This window comes from Lissotriton vulgaris, chromosome 11, assembly GCF_964263255.1.
Source record: "Lissotriton vulgaris chromosome 11, aLisVul1.2, whole genome shotgun sequence".
Taxonomy (NCBI): Eukaryota; Metazoa; Chordata; class Amphibia; order Caudata; family Salamandridae; genus Lissotriton; species Lissotriton vulgaris.
Genome location: NC_141699.1, coordinates 1093301012 through 1093316220, shown reverse-complemented (window position 1 = coordinate 1093316220; position 15209 = coordinate 1093301012). Strand labels below are relative to the sequence as shown.

The window sequence follows — 15209 nt, the reverse complement described above, 5'->3', positions numbered from 1 at the left end:
CTTTATATTTATTAATCTACTTCTAATTCTGCATGTCTAATGCACTACCCTATTATCTCACCCTATACCTCTCTCAATATATCCTCTACCACCACTCTCTGACTGATCCTAAACTCCATTCTACAACCACGACCCCCAAAGTAACCCTTTCTAGACACTTCCCTCCTCTACCCCTCCTTGAACCATCTCAAACCTCTTTTAATATTCAGATCTCTCAAACAGGTCTTTCTAAACCCTTCCCTCTGACTCTTCCCAAACCTCTTTTACTGCTATGATCTCCAAAAAAACACTTTCTATACCCTTCCTCTTCTATCCCTCCACTATCCTTTTCAAACTAACTAACAGACTCACAAGTCTGGGGAGAGGATGTGGTCCGTCGGCTAGACTGCCGACTTTGGTGCTGGAAACCAGGGTTTGAGCCTCAGGGTTGTGTCCACATCCTGTGATTCTGGACAAATCACTTAATCTCCCTATGCCTGAATGTGTAATGTAAATACAGTGCTCATGTAAAGCGCTCCAATACCTTCTGGTCGAGTTTGTGTGATTTAAATATGCAAAAAAAAGTCCACTGCTCAAATTAATTTCATATTTCCCTTTACTAATTCACCACGAAGGCTTTTTGGGTTCCAAAGTAGTGTGCTACTCACCGAAAAACACTTTGCCGCCTCATCTGGGGTAGTAAGCACTATATAAATGCAATTACAATTACAGTGTCTGATGTTTTAACACACTGGAAAAAAATGAGCACCACAAGAACTTCAAAAACCTAGCAGTAATTTACTTCCAAACTTTAAGCACAGAGCAGACATACAGAGTAGTATGAAGGACAACGACAATGAGGGACTTTCGGTGCTGACTCCACCCTACGGATGGGAAATCAGCCACACACAGAAGACCTTCCATGATCAAATAGTTAATTAGGTGTTACATGAAATGTGATTGGTAGCCTAGCTTGAGGTGGGCTGTAGGCAGCCATACCCTTCCCACCAGCAAAAGACTAGCACATTATGGCTGGCACATTATGGCTGGCCTTCAGGAAAAACATCAAATCCCCACCATTATGTTTACCCCCTGGCACCAGAGCTCCTGAAAATCAACAATAGAGATTTAGAGCTTCAGGACACTTTTGGTGTTTGACAGGACAGCATCCCGTGTCAGAGCTCTCAAGCTCTTACGTGGCACGTGTGAGCAGGTCATCCAGTTCTCGTTTTTACTTTGCATTCTGGTACTTGAAAACAACCTGGTTCACCCATAAAGCCAGATTTTTCTGTTTTACTAATGCTAGTGTATAACTGTGTCACAGCCCTACACAGAGGTACTCAAGTGGGTGCTACAAACACTGTCAGGAACCTTGATTCGGGGATTCTGGGGAAACAGAGAGGAGTAGAAACAATAATACTGAGGCTCGTTATGTCGCAACAACACGAGTCCTTACATTGCCCGGTAAAATGGCTGGACCTCAATGGAACTACACGTCCCATGAGTCAGAGCGGTTTCAGGAGCATAAGTGACTTCATTGCGAAGGAAGGGTAGAGCCCATCTATAAAGGCATTTCCGCATTATGGTACCACACGCTACCGATTATTTGTTTTGAAGCAGCAGTCAGAGTTTTACAGTAGCGCGGTGCAGTGGCGGTAAGGGTTTTTGAAGCATTAACCATAGTTCTGCATGTGTGCTGTATGAAGGTGCTCTGTTCTGCCAGGAGTGTGACACTGTCACCATACTTTGTGTGCAACTGTGTGTGCTGTGGATCAGGAATGCAGTTCCTTTCTGCTTTAGGAGATAATTTCTTTCTTTCCGTTGGTGAGTCCTGTGTTTCCCTGCAGCCTTGTGAGGAGGAAATGAAGAGCTCTTAGCTTTGAGCGAATGATTCTTTTCAACCCATTTTGATTGTTATCTGAAGAGGATCAGTACGCTGTGATTTCATCAGTATTTCTTTGGATATATTACGTTTCAGAAGATGTTTGTTTAAAGGGAGACTAGTGCCACATGCACAGATCCTTCAGATTGGAAGGCAACAGATATGGGTTTTAGTATTTCTTGAATAACATAACTTTGTGGCTTTGCCAATTTCAACAAATCCTTTTCTTTTCCCTTTGATAAGAATATGCAATGCATTGATAGTCGAAGGAGCAGTGATGTAGCTAGCCCTTTGGCCTCTCGTTGCAGTCTTTGGGTTTGCCGCCACCGAGGGCCGCAGTGTAGACGGGTCGGGTGGGGCAGGGGGACGGGGGTGATTGCCGCCCCAAGACTGCAGGTAAGGTGTGGGAGGAGGTCGGACCGCCCCCAAAACTCGTGCTGATTGGGGCAGTCTGGCGGACTGCTCCCACCCCCTTGCTACTTCACTGGGAAGGAGTGGTAAAATTCTGCTTGCTTTGTTTTGCCACCTTAACAAGGGTTTCCATGATAGTTCCTGGGTAATCTCTTACCCTGTGACCCGAGGCGGGTGGTATGTTATGGTAGGTGCTTGAACCGTATTATATAACAATATCATTATTGTCTGAGGGTTAAAAAAAAGGTAACAAGAATCCTTTATCTCATGTTCTTCCAGAGAAGCATCATAATTGACATTGTGAAAGCCCACAGCCCACATATGTCCTCTACGATCTTCACAAGAAGCTGGACACTTGATTTTTATTGTTTTCTTTCAGGTACTATCTATTGGTATAAACATAATATATTTGTTGTGCTAGAAATACAAATCACTGATCCTGTATTTTTTTTCTCTATAGATCGCCCTCCCACCTGCCCCCCCCCCCCCTTCCCTCTCCTCGCTGGATCACATCAATAAACTACACTATCATAGCATACAGACTTGAGGCTATCGAGAGGTGGACCATTCTGAGCACTTGATAAGCTACTACACTGAATCTTAAGTGTTCCAGCAAGTGTCATGCAAGTCTTCCTTGAAACCTTACAAAAGATTTCTGCAGTAAAAATAGAAAACAACAAGCATAGACAATGCCAATAATTCTTGGTACCGAAACCTAAAGGCTGTTTCAATGTTTTTTTGCTTTAGATATCCAACACAAATGTGAGTATGTCCACAGCTGCCATCTCTGTTTTAAAACATTACTAAATGCACTAAAAGATGACTTTCGTGGATGCGCATGCACACGCTGCGGCCATTTTTTGAATGCATTCTAAATGTTGTAAGAAATGCTGTTCCAAGATGGCCACAGTGGACATGTATGCTTTCAAGCAGCCATCTGGACGACAAAACGTTTTTTTAAAAAGGAGTTCAGAAGCAGGAGTATGTGTGCAGAGGGATGAAAGGATGTGGAAGAGAGGAGGACTTGGGGTGGGTGAGCAAAGGGAGAGAAGGAGAGAAAATAGTCCCTCCCATGCAATGCAAAGGAAGGTCTGATGTCAGCAGCGGAAGGCTACCTCATCCAATTAAACACTGTGAGACCCTAGGATGGTCAAATACAAGCAAATGGAGTAAAGCCATTGATCCAAGAGCAGGGAAGTGAGACAGACAAAACAATCTATCCCGGGAAGTCAAAGCTTACTCTACATGTATTCTAAAAAAATGGTAACAAGAGATGTTGCAGCGAGCTGTACTCCCAGACAGGCCAGCCCAAAAAAAAGCCAGGATAAACTTCTCACACCCGACGCAGGAATACCTGAAACAGCATTGATATAATAATACTGAAATTAAATTGCTATTTTATTAAAATGTTTTGTTGAACTAATCTTGAATCTTTTTAGAATTATGGATGACTTTTCTAGAATTTCTGGCTTTATAATTAAAAGGTAGGACAGGTGTGGCTACTATCCCACATATACAAGCACATAATCAATTATGTTTATTGTGAAATTCTTAGGATCACTTACAGAACAAAATCTGTTAGGTCTGAAAATAGGATTGTTTGTACACTTTGGAAGCTCACCAGCCCCAATGTAAAGTGGCCTTTAAATGTTATCAGTCTAAGATGCTGAAACGGTGCTTACAGATGTGCCATTTATCACTGCATCTGCTATCAAATCCTTGCACTGGAAGTCATCAACTGCTACTTAAAGTAATCTTTCATCCTGTGGAGCGAGGATATTGATTTGATGTGTACATAAACGCACAGCTGCTAGTACATTCCCCAAATGTTCTTTGTGCAAGAGCCAGGCCCTCCTTCTGCAGGGTAGTCTTTAAGTTTTACAAATTCTTGACAACTATTTCTATCCTAACTGTAGGAATGCTGTGAGTGAATGTTGCATGTGGTATGGAGTAGAATTTAGGTTAGCGGAACCATTGGGGTGGAAGGAGCAGTGACAGGACCTGCCTGCTGTTGCGGTAGCCAAAAGGCACAGTGGTACCTTGCGATGAGAGACACAAGTGTAGTACTGTGTGTGTTTGTGTGTGCGGACTGGGTAAGGAGCAGTCCCTGCCGCGAGTAGTTAATGTGGGTAGTACCCCATGGTATGTGAAGTTGAGGAACAGTAGTACCCTGTTGTGAGTACTTGTCTGGTGGAGTACGTCTTGGGTGAGATGTGGGGAAAGAGTACTACTATGTCATGAAATGTTGCAAGTGGAAGTACCTCGTGGAGTGAAAATGTGAGGAAGTTTAATACCCTGTGTTGTTGTAGGTGATAGTCACACATTTCGCCTGAGTGTTGTGGGTGATGCCACGAGTTTCGCAGGAGTTGTCATTCTGTACAAATGGGAAGCTTTGACCGGTGTGTTTTGCAGGATGTGGAGAACATTTGTGATGTTGTTGTCTTATCCAGTTCCCATGTAATGGAGGTGGTCACTATTATGTTTGAATGGTAATATTTGATGTAGCTCTAGTGCTTTTAGCTGAGTGCTTCTTTACCTGCTGACATGGTCAGGAGTAAATGGTTGTGTTGTTGGAGTGCTCTAGAGTTTGATATTTGTGTTATGTCAATAATTGTTCTGCCGGAGGCTGTCATCGTTCATTTTCCTGAGGCTTGGGTGACTCATTAAGTGCATACTTCAGCCTGGATCCTCTTCATTTGGGTCTGGACAGTTAACATGACTGGTTTTTGGGCGTGTGGGAGTGACAGGCTGCACTTTTGTGCATGAGTGTGTAGAGTGTGGAGGAGTGTGTTGTCCTTCTGTTCTATATGTTGCTCATCGAACATGGAGAAAGTGGGGGGAGTTTGTTGTGTCTGGTTCAGCTGTATAGTTTGGTAGTGTGATATGTGGACTCTGCATATGAGTGTTGTTGAAAGGACAGGTTTTTAGATATAGTCTGGTCAATAGAGTTTAGAGATAAAGTAATATATGGTTAAACTTTGCTTTTTTTTATTTTATACCTATCATCTGTAGACTTACGGATGACAGAGAAACTCCTTGAAGTGGGCTCCAATTAGCACTTTGGTTACTTGATTGTAAGGAATTTTTTGGGGTTGGGTTGAGTGACCCGATGCGCCCATGTCTCAGGGACTTAACTTTTCCAGGCCTGATCCTTTGTTTCACAAACCCATGTTTTGAATTGGTCCGCCCCAAGACTACAACTCTCAGAATGCACTCATTTGTTGAAGAAAAGGACACAATTAAAGGTACGCCAGTGGAATGGAATCATCAGGTAGTCCTAGGCCTGTGGTCTGTGGAAAGAGTGCACGTTTTGGTGCTCCACATATCTAGGAGCATTTTACAAGAATGGCTAATTTATAGATGGAACCAATGTCAATTTTTGGGACTCACCATCTCGTGCACATTTTTAATTTTATAGCTGGGGCTTGATACTTTTTACGGTGCCAGGGAAGGTTATCCGAGGAGGTTGGATTGCAGTCATAAGAGCTCTTGCTCAACAGGTTTGCCTGGCTTGTAACTTCTCTCAGCAGGAAATGGTACATAATCTGGGCAAGCCTTGTCTTTTCTGGAAAGGCGCGGCTGGGATACCTCAGCCCTGTCTTTCTCCATTTGTAAAAAGACGATGGGGTGGAGCTTGCATGTTAGAAGCAGCATTGCCTTGATCAGTAGTCTTCAAACTTTTTTATGACCCCCCTATGGAAAAAAGTAATAATCGCCCCCCCCTTAGAATTTTTCACAATTAGTCTATTAAATTGTCTATGTTTAAATACGTCTAAACTTATTTTACTATTGCAGTTAAGTTCTGTTTTAAAAATGCAATCAAATATATGATTGACAAACATACTATTCTGGTCAGGCAGGCCTTACTAACGTGTAGAAGTATCCGCAGTGTGATTATTATAAATAGGGGTGGGAGTTTGAAGGAATATTTGAAGTCCCTTCCTTACTTCCAGCCAGGATATAAATGCCAAAAGATGTTATTGATGGCTCATTACAGAGCGGCTTACTGCCGCTCATATTTTGCCTCTTAAAACAAAGTACTGTTATCAGCACAATGCTTCTTTTGGCCAGAGCCTGGTGCCCCCCTTAGATCACTTGAGGACCGCCTAGGGGGGCCTGGCCCCCAGTTTGAAGACCCCATGCCTAGATGATGCAGAGGGACAATTCAACACTGGGTTAATACTGGATCAAAAGATCTCAATCCCCTTGGGCACAATTTGTGAAGTATCCCCAGGGTCTGTGAAACTGATCCAAAAGTCTACAAGAGATGTTTTTTGTCAAATTTTTATCAGTCAAATCAGGGAAACCCCAATGATTGCAGGTCATGGAGTTGTGCCACATCACACAGGACTATGGCGGGAGTTTTGCGTGTTCCATTGCACTTCTTTCTAACAGTGTATTTTTATTGCAGCGTGAAAGGGGTATTAGTAGGGAGTGCAGGTGGGGCAGACGAATGAGATATAGACTCACTTTATTGTTTAGTACGGCTCCTCCTGAAGCTGAGTACAAGGAGAACTGTACAGCGTGGTCACGTCTCCAGTGTGTCACAGACCATCCGCTCAGAGGTTGTTTCTATTAGATGAAACAACCATCCCTCACTAGTTGTTTACGTGCCATTGTTCAGTTGAGAAAATAGACATAGCAACACACCAAGGTATCAAACCCAAGGATGTGGATTATTTCTATATCGTCTCTTACATTCACATTGCAATATTTACATTTTGGCGAAACCTATATAACGATCGCCTTCAAAATCAGTGACACCTACAGTAAGCAGCGAAGTGCAAAACTGCTCCATTTCACACCAGTGTGTATGATATCCAACTCAGCGTCATCCGACTTTAAAAATCTGGTCAAGTACCAAAAAACGTACGTTTCCAATGTCGAGGTAGCTAACTCAAGTGGCTGTTGGATACCTCACATCCTCTCTGCCCTAAATATTTGCACAAATATTGTCTCACTGGGTATAGATTTTGTATTGCAATCTTGAATTATCCAATATTTAAAAAAAATAAATTTAGGACGTCATATTTCAGTCAGACAATATTTTGGTCACAATATTCTGGTACCCATTCCAAGAGGCCCAACAGTGCCTAATTTGTTTATTTGGCCGGTACCACCACTCATTTTGGGCGGACCAATCTTGTATTGCATCATCAGACTTTGACCCAGAGCAAGACAGAAAGGCAGAAAAGAGAGAAAGAAGGAGGAAGAGGAAGAAAGGGGAACAGTGACAAAATGAGGATATTGGGATAAAAAGAGTCTGCAACAGTGAGAAAAATAGACTAAAAGTGTTGGATGGTGGAAGAAAGAGTCAAGAGGTACTGCCAAATCTAGGCAGTTTTGGTGTGTTCATCAGTGTGTTTGGAAGCACTGGTGGTAAACTTCTAAGAAAAACTTTGGGCCAATGCACTTATTAGAAAGGAAGCAATGTGTCTCCAGACAGCTCTTGCTATAGCTGTCGGGCCAGACCTAAATAGTCAGTAGACGAGAACAGTCTTCTAGGCAAGCAGAAAGCACAAGAGCTCATGCCGGATGGAAGGTATTTGGACAGAAAGGAATGGTTTGCAACCTTGGGAGTTTAATCCACATCATTCTTATAATTATGAGTTATAAATAAAGCAAAGCATCTAAGCTTACCCACGGATTTAAACAATATTTCTGCTGTGTCAAGTTTCAAAATATCCATAGGAGACTTTTAAATAAGTGTAAACCAAAACATTCTCCTTATGACCTGTAGTTGCTGGTCCCCAGAAGAGACTGTAAAATACTGTTTATAAACACAAAGGGCCCCCCATTGTTAAGGATATTTTTTTAACTAAACACAGAAGAAATATTGCTGGAAGCCTTGAAAAAGCTTACATGATTCACTTGCAGCCCTGTGAGCAAAATACGTGTCAGCTGTCCAATCCCGGAGAAGAAGGGAAGAGTTCTATCCAAGTGCTTGGTTATCGAGAATGTTGAATTCTGGGACTTACAACACTTGCTGGAGAAAGAAGAAGCATTGGGTTTTCTCACCAGACTACTGTGGATTCATAATTACATATCTGGTGAAAACATGCAGCTACACCCTGAGTTGTAAACAAGCTCCAATCAAAATAAAGTGTTTTGCATAAACTCAAGGGGCTTTATTTATGAAGGCCTTGCGCCACCGGTGCGTGTCTTTTTCCCATTTTAAAAGTCACGTAAAAGTGGCGCAAGTCCTTCATAAATAAGGCCCAAGGACTTTTATATATTGAGTAATATTATCTGCTTAGGCAGCTACTAGCCTTACAGGTTACTCATTTGGTTCACCTCCTGCTTTACTGATAAGTCTTGTTTTGAAATCAACAAGGACAAAGACAATGACACAAAGAAAGGACATTATTTTAGGTCATTTTCCACTGTGGTGCTCAAAGTTCATCTTGCAAAGTTTTTCCCTTCACTTTGATCTTGAAGTACAATTAAACTCATCTTTTTACTAAGGTTCCTTAGGAGATATTTTAGATATATCTTTTAATTAACATTTGAAGGTTTTCCAAGGTTAAGAAGAGAGCATTCACTTTTAGATCTGGCCTAAAAACAGCTTTAGCTGTTCCCCAGCCTCAGCTAAAAAAAAAAAAACATGAATAAAAATTACATCTATTAAATCAACCATAGATGGGTTTTGGGTCATCACCCTCTGGTCTGTTCACCTTTCATTCACAATTTGCTTCTGCCTGCCAGAGCAAACAGCATGGATCAATGGGTCATCCCTTTGCAGGCGTTAGCTCCCTTGCACCGCGGGTTACAACATTTTGCCTTATCACATTTGCACATCTGCCTAAAAAGAAGCACACGTCAGTGTCACGGTTGATTGGCCAATAGTTTACTTGGCCAATGCTTTTTTTTCATTCCATTTTTTAAAATTCTTCTTTTGGTCTTGCCCACAAACAGCTTTCCACTGCCTCTCAAAGATTTCACGTGGACCCTACTAAAACTTACAGGGTGCACATGGCTATCTTGTTGCTTACAGCTTACTACTGATCTGATTGGCCTTTTGTCAGTTTCCTTTGCATGATTCTTATTGGATAGCTTTCTTTCCTCCCATTTTGCTTTGCCCCCACCCTTCGAGCATGCCTTCTCTATCTTCCTTTGATTGGATGGCCATGAGTTGTAGCCATTGCTCACTTCCAATTGACTCTTTTTTCGATTTCAGCTCTTCGTGAGAGTGTGTTTTCGTGCTCTTTCTCTTATATGCTGCTTGCCCCCTCCAAATACCACCCCTACCTCTCCTGCTCCTTGTTGGTTCTTCCACCCCACCTTGCCCAACACTTCCCCCACCACAACTTTTTTTAAATGTTATTTATTATTTTTATTTCTTTACTCCTCTCTGCCTTAAGCTGCTCTGTTGCTCACCCATGTTGGCTTCTGCCCAACCACTCCTGTTGTGGTCGACTAGAAAACCCCCCGTCTTTTTTTAGGGTTTTTTGGGAGCCCGGAAGATGCCAATGGATGCTGGGCTCTTTGCTTTTGACCATATTATGGAATCTCCCATCTTGGATTGGTAAATTAGAAAAAGAAACAAAATGGCGCCTGTGTCATGTTGTATCTACGCTCATCCATGATGACGCGTGCAGAGATACATCATCCCACTGGAATACCACTGCATCATGGTGCATACATGCACACTTGTGCGTATCTGTCATTGTAATTTTTTTTGCCTAAAATCAATTTTTGCTGATGATGCACAGCTTTGCCAATGCTTGTTTTCTTTTTTTTAATTATCATGCGTGTTTTACCTAAGTTTTTAAGTTACAATAGTTCCATGCAAATAGTATATTTTCTTTGTGGCAATAAGAATTATAATTTCAAGTGTTGTGCATTTTAAAATTAAAAAAAGGTTTCTATATTCATCCCACGACATTCACATACTGTTCTACTAAAATTATATGAGATCCCTTTTCTTACTTAAAATATTTATTGCAAGCTTATTGCCATCACATTGAGGTATTGGCAGGTTTCCTTTTTCCTTCTTTTAAGATTTGTAACATATGCGTCCAAAAATATGCTTTAAAAATACATTATGAAGCAGCTTGCTGAGGCAAGGACTATTAGCTTTGCCAATGCTTATTCATCATCGTGATGGGGTGCTGCTGCCAATGCATTCTTTCAGAATTTTCAAGAGAGCATTTCCTATTTCTGATTTATATGACCAAAGTGATATATTTACTGTCATTTGGGGCTGAACTGCATTCACTGTTCATTTCTTCAAGAACCAGATTGGGTGGATATTTAGGTACTTTATTAGCACAGGCCAATGACCTTTGACCCCTGCTCGTTTCAGTCCAATATTGACAGTGAAGTGCAAGGCTGGCCCAGCACACGGCAGGCTCACGTGGCTCTATATAGAATCTGCACTCTGGTCACTCAAGGAGGAGCCCCTGAACTCTGGGAGTGACCCTGAAAATCAGGGACAAGCAGTGGTCTTGGGGCCACATGCATGGGGAAACATCCTTTACGACGCAACTTTTACCACGCAGTACCTTTACAACGCAGGTTTTTCAACGCAAGTCATTACGATGACTTGCGCTGGGGGGCGCTCTAGGATAGAGTTTAATTTACTATCCAACACCTTCCCTACTATCCACGGGGACTGGAGTTGGAATAGTAAATTAAACTATTCACTATCCAGCACCCCCCGACGCAAGTCGGTGTAACGATTTGCGTTGAAAACCTGCATGGTAAAAGAATGCGTTGTAACAACGTACATCCCATGCATGAACACATTTTCCCATAGACACAGAATGGGCAAAACCCTTAGATGCATCTGGCTCTTAATGCGTGTAGTTTCTGCGTCAGCAGATTTCAGGAGCACTGCTCGTGCGCTCGGCAGCTCGATCCGAATCTGTATACTGCACCCTACTCACTATTTAAATTAAGCTGGGGTCCGCGGACCCCTGGGACTCAGGGGGTCCGTGACCGTTTAGAAAATAAAATAAAATAATTTTGGAAGATAAATAATGATTGAAAAATTGAGAATAGACAGTTTGAAAACACCAAGGGCCATATTTACAAGGGGATTGCACCACCAGAACGTCACTTTTACTGACTTTCCAGTAGCGCAATGCCCGGTACCATATTTAACCCTTTAAGTGCTGCCGTCGGCCAACGGTCGTCACAAGCACTACCTTGCCAGTGCTGCGCACGACCGTTGGCCGACGGGTCAGTATTCGTTATTCGAACGTTCAGCACTGGGCGCTGAACGTTCGACGCTCCCAAGGTGTTAAAAAAGTGGTGTTGAGTCACTTTTTGTGGCTTATGGCCACTTTGTAAATATCGTACCCTTTCATGCAGGAATCTGCGTGAAAGGGGCGTGCAATGGGTGTTGCTGTGGGCGTTTCACCTCCATACCCGTTGCTTTTTGACACTGCCCCAGATTTACAAGGAAATGTAAGTCTGAGGCAGCGCCAAAAACAAACACCATTCAAAAGCAGATGTTAGATTGACGCAATGAGGAGAAATACACTTTTTTCTCCTCGTTTGAGCTTTTTCTATGCGGACTAAATTCTGAAAGAGCAAAACACCATTAAAGATTGTCTATGTGAAGGAAGGTGTCCCCACGAGCCAGGAAGCCATTTCGGAATCCTTAATTGAGTTTAGTAAATAAAAAAAAAGTGTTTTAGTGGTTGCAAACTCTCCAATCTACTGAGTCTAAGAGTTTGTGACTGTTAAAACATTTTGTAAGCCAGGCCCATATTTACTATTCTAATCACTATATATATGTAATTTATAATTACTATTCCTAAATCCACAACTAATGACCTTGGCAAAGTAGATGTAGTTGGTGTAGTGAATGGCTGCTCCCCACCCTGACTTTAGACAGCACCACCCCCCCTTACTCCCTCTAAAGACAATTTTGGCCTCTCGCCCATGATCGTCCGCTGTTACTCTACTGACTGTCTCTGAACAGATGCATCGCTGTGGCCACAATGGCTCCTACCCTTCATGAGCAGAAGGACCACAGCGTCCGGGGTACCGGTGGCGATAGGTTTGCACCCAGAGTGTCTCATCAGAAATGTAGCCCTGGCTGATGTATGTGCCCCTGGCCAACTGTGTGCACTTGTACAACCACAGGGTGGGACCAAAACCCATAATGAGCTTGCACCTATGGAGTGGTTTCAGTACTGCCGAAGGGGCCACGTCCTCATGAAACGTATGTGTTATGCACCACTCGCCACCACTGCACTCACACGTGTAGCACAACCTCTTATCTGCCTCCTGGAGTAAGGCCAATGACCAACATCGTCAACTATGGGATCCATGCCCTGACATGGGGCATGCACCACTTGCCACCCCTTTACCCACTCATGCATCACCGGGTAGTCTCCTCTGGCACGGGGCCCATTAAGGACGCGTACCTGAGGTCTGGATTCTCTTCTGCCTTGGGGTCCCCATTTCTTGACTTTTAAGGATGCACCTTTTGCCACCACAACCTCCACCGCAACAACCCCTTAGCCACCTCTGGTGCGGTCCACGAGGAAGAAGGGCATGGAGTCTGCTTTTAACTCTGCCATGTGTTAACCTGAGGTATGCTCCACGCGCCAACTCTGTCCACCCGTGTGCCACCACCGTGCAGCCTTCTTCAGGCGCCAGCCTCATCGGATCAGGAATGCGTTCCTGTGTCTCCATGGGGTCCATGTCCTGAAATTAGGAATTCTCCCTTTGCCACCCCTCTCATCGCAACTTCCGCCAGTTCCTCGCCTCCTCTGCGTGATGCCCATGATAAAAACTCACCCAGGGTCTGGTTCCTTCTCTGCCATGGCTTCACCTGTGGAAAGCTCACTTGACAAACAAGGACCTGGGGGTCTGGTTCCTTCTCTGCCATGGCTTCACCTGTGGAAAGCTCACTTGACAATCAAGGACCTGGGGGTCTGGTTCCAGCTCTGCCATGTCTACACCTGAAGTAGGCACCCTATGCTACCCCATGTCCACAACGACAGCCATTTCCTAACCTACTCTCCGTGAGGCCCATGAGGAAGGCTTACCTAGTGTCTTGGTTTCATCTTTGCCAAGTCTTCACCTGCAGCATGCTCCTCTGGAGGAACCAAGACCTAGGGTCTGGTTAATGTCTTCATCTGAAGAAGGCACACTTTGCCACCCATGTGCCCACAAGTACCACCACTTCCTCGCCTCCTCTCCGTGAGGCCCATGATGAAGGCTGACCTAGGTTCTGTTTCCTTCTCTGCCATATCTTCACCTGTGGTAAGACCCACTTGATGAACAAGGACATGGAGATATGGTTTCACCCGAAATAGTCACCCTTTGCCACCCTGTGGCCACAACTACTATCCCTTCCTCGCCTCTTCTGCACGAGGCCCATGATGAAAGCTCACCCAGGGTCTGATTTATGTCTTCACCTGAAGTAGGCATCCTTTGCCACCCTATGCCACCCTATGCCCAAAAGTGCCACCCCTTCCTCGCCTCCTCTGCGTGAGGCCCATGGGTCTGGTTTCATCTCTGCCATGTCTTCACCTGTGTTATTCCCCACTTGAGGTACAAGGACCTGGGGGTCTGGTCGCAGCTCTGCCATGTATTCACCTTTGCCACCCTGTGCCCATAGGTGCCACCCCTCCCTCGCCCCCTCTGCTTCAGGCCCATGAAGGGGGCTCACCTGGGGTCTGGATTCAGCTCCGGTGTGGCCTCCATGTCTTCTCCCGGGGTGCCCTCTCGCTCTGGCGTGGATGGAGTGTCTCCCCGGCCCCTCTCTCTCACAGAGTGAGCCCTCTGGGGCCGGGTGGGTGGTCCAAGCACGCGCAGAGCCCACTGTTTGCTCGGCCGGGTCCACGGCTGGGAGTTCATCGCCCCTGGGAGTGAAGCCATGACCCCGGCCCGCCGGGCCTTCCATGAATCCTGTGGTGTGCAGCGGCCAAAGAGCAAAGTGCAGGAACTCTACCGCCGCCTCTTACGCATCAGCAAACAGGTCACCCATCTCCCCCCTCCCCCCCCCCTCCTCCACTGTCAATGCCACCGCTGGAGGGGCTCAAGTTCAGAACACACTCATACACACACACCTCAGACATCACAAACACACATAAACATACACACTGCTCACGTAAACCCCACGTAGAAACAATCACGCAACACAAAAACAACACACATACTTGTGACACAGGCACAAGCACTCACACAACACAGAGAAGACCACACACAATGCACTCATGAGACATGCTAGCACTCACACAACAAACACAAGCAACAGACATACACTCATGACACACGCACAAGCACTCACACATCACAGACAAGACCACACATAATGCACTCATGAGACATGCTAGCACTCACACAACAAACACAAGCAACAGACATACACTCATGACACGCGCACAAGCACTCACACAACACACACACAAACACCACACATAATGCACTCATGAGACATGCTAGCACTCACACAACAAACACAAGCAACAGACATACACTCATGACACGCGCACAAGCACTCACACAACACACACACAAACACCACACATAATGCACTCATGAGACATGCTAGCACTCACACAACAAACACAAGCAACAGACATACACTCATGACACGCGCACAAGCACTCACACAACACACACACACAAACACCACACATAATGCACTCATGAGACATGCTAGCACTCACACAACAAACTCAAGCAACAGACATGCACTCATGACACACGCATAAGCACTCACACATCACAGACAAGACCACACATAATGCACTCATGAGACATGCTAGCACTCACACAAGCAACAGACATACACTCATGACACGCGCACAAGCACTCACACAACACACACACAAACACCACACATAATGCACTCTTTCGGCACCTAGACCGGCTGACCCTACCATCGAAACTCAGGAACTCTGTAACAGCTTAGCGAGTTTTTTCCATGATAAGATTGCGGATATCTATAGTGTGCTCGAAATTAGAAACC

At 44.5% G+C, this 15209-nt stretch overlaps 1 protein-coding gene across 1 annotated transcript in view; it reads right to left on the bottom strand.

The window, feature by feature from the left end:
* LOC147684206 (organic solute transporter subunit alpha-like) overlaps positions 1-14045 on the bottom strand; it is a 64453-nt gene extending 50408 nt beyond the window's left edge. The window contains exon 1 of the mRNA XM_086944608.1: positions 13905-14045. Coding sequence (XP_086800734.1) covers positions 13905-13939 — 35 coding nt within the window. The 5' untranslated portion in view covers positions 13940-14045. The remainder of the gene's footprint in view (positions 1-13904) is intronic.
* Positions 14046-15209: the final 1164 nt, after the last annotated feature.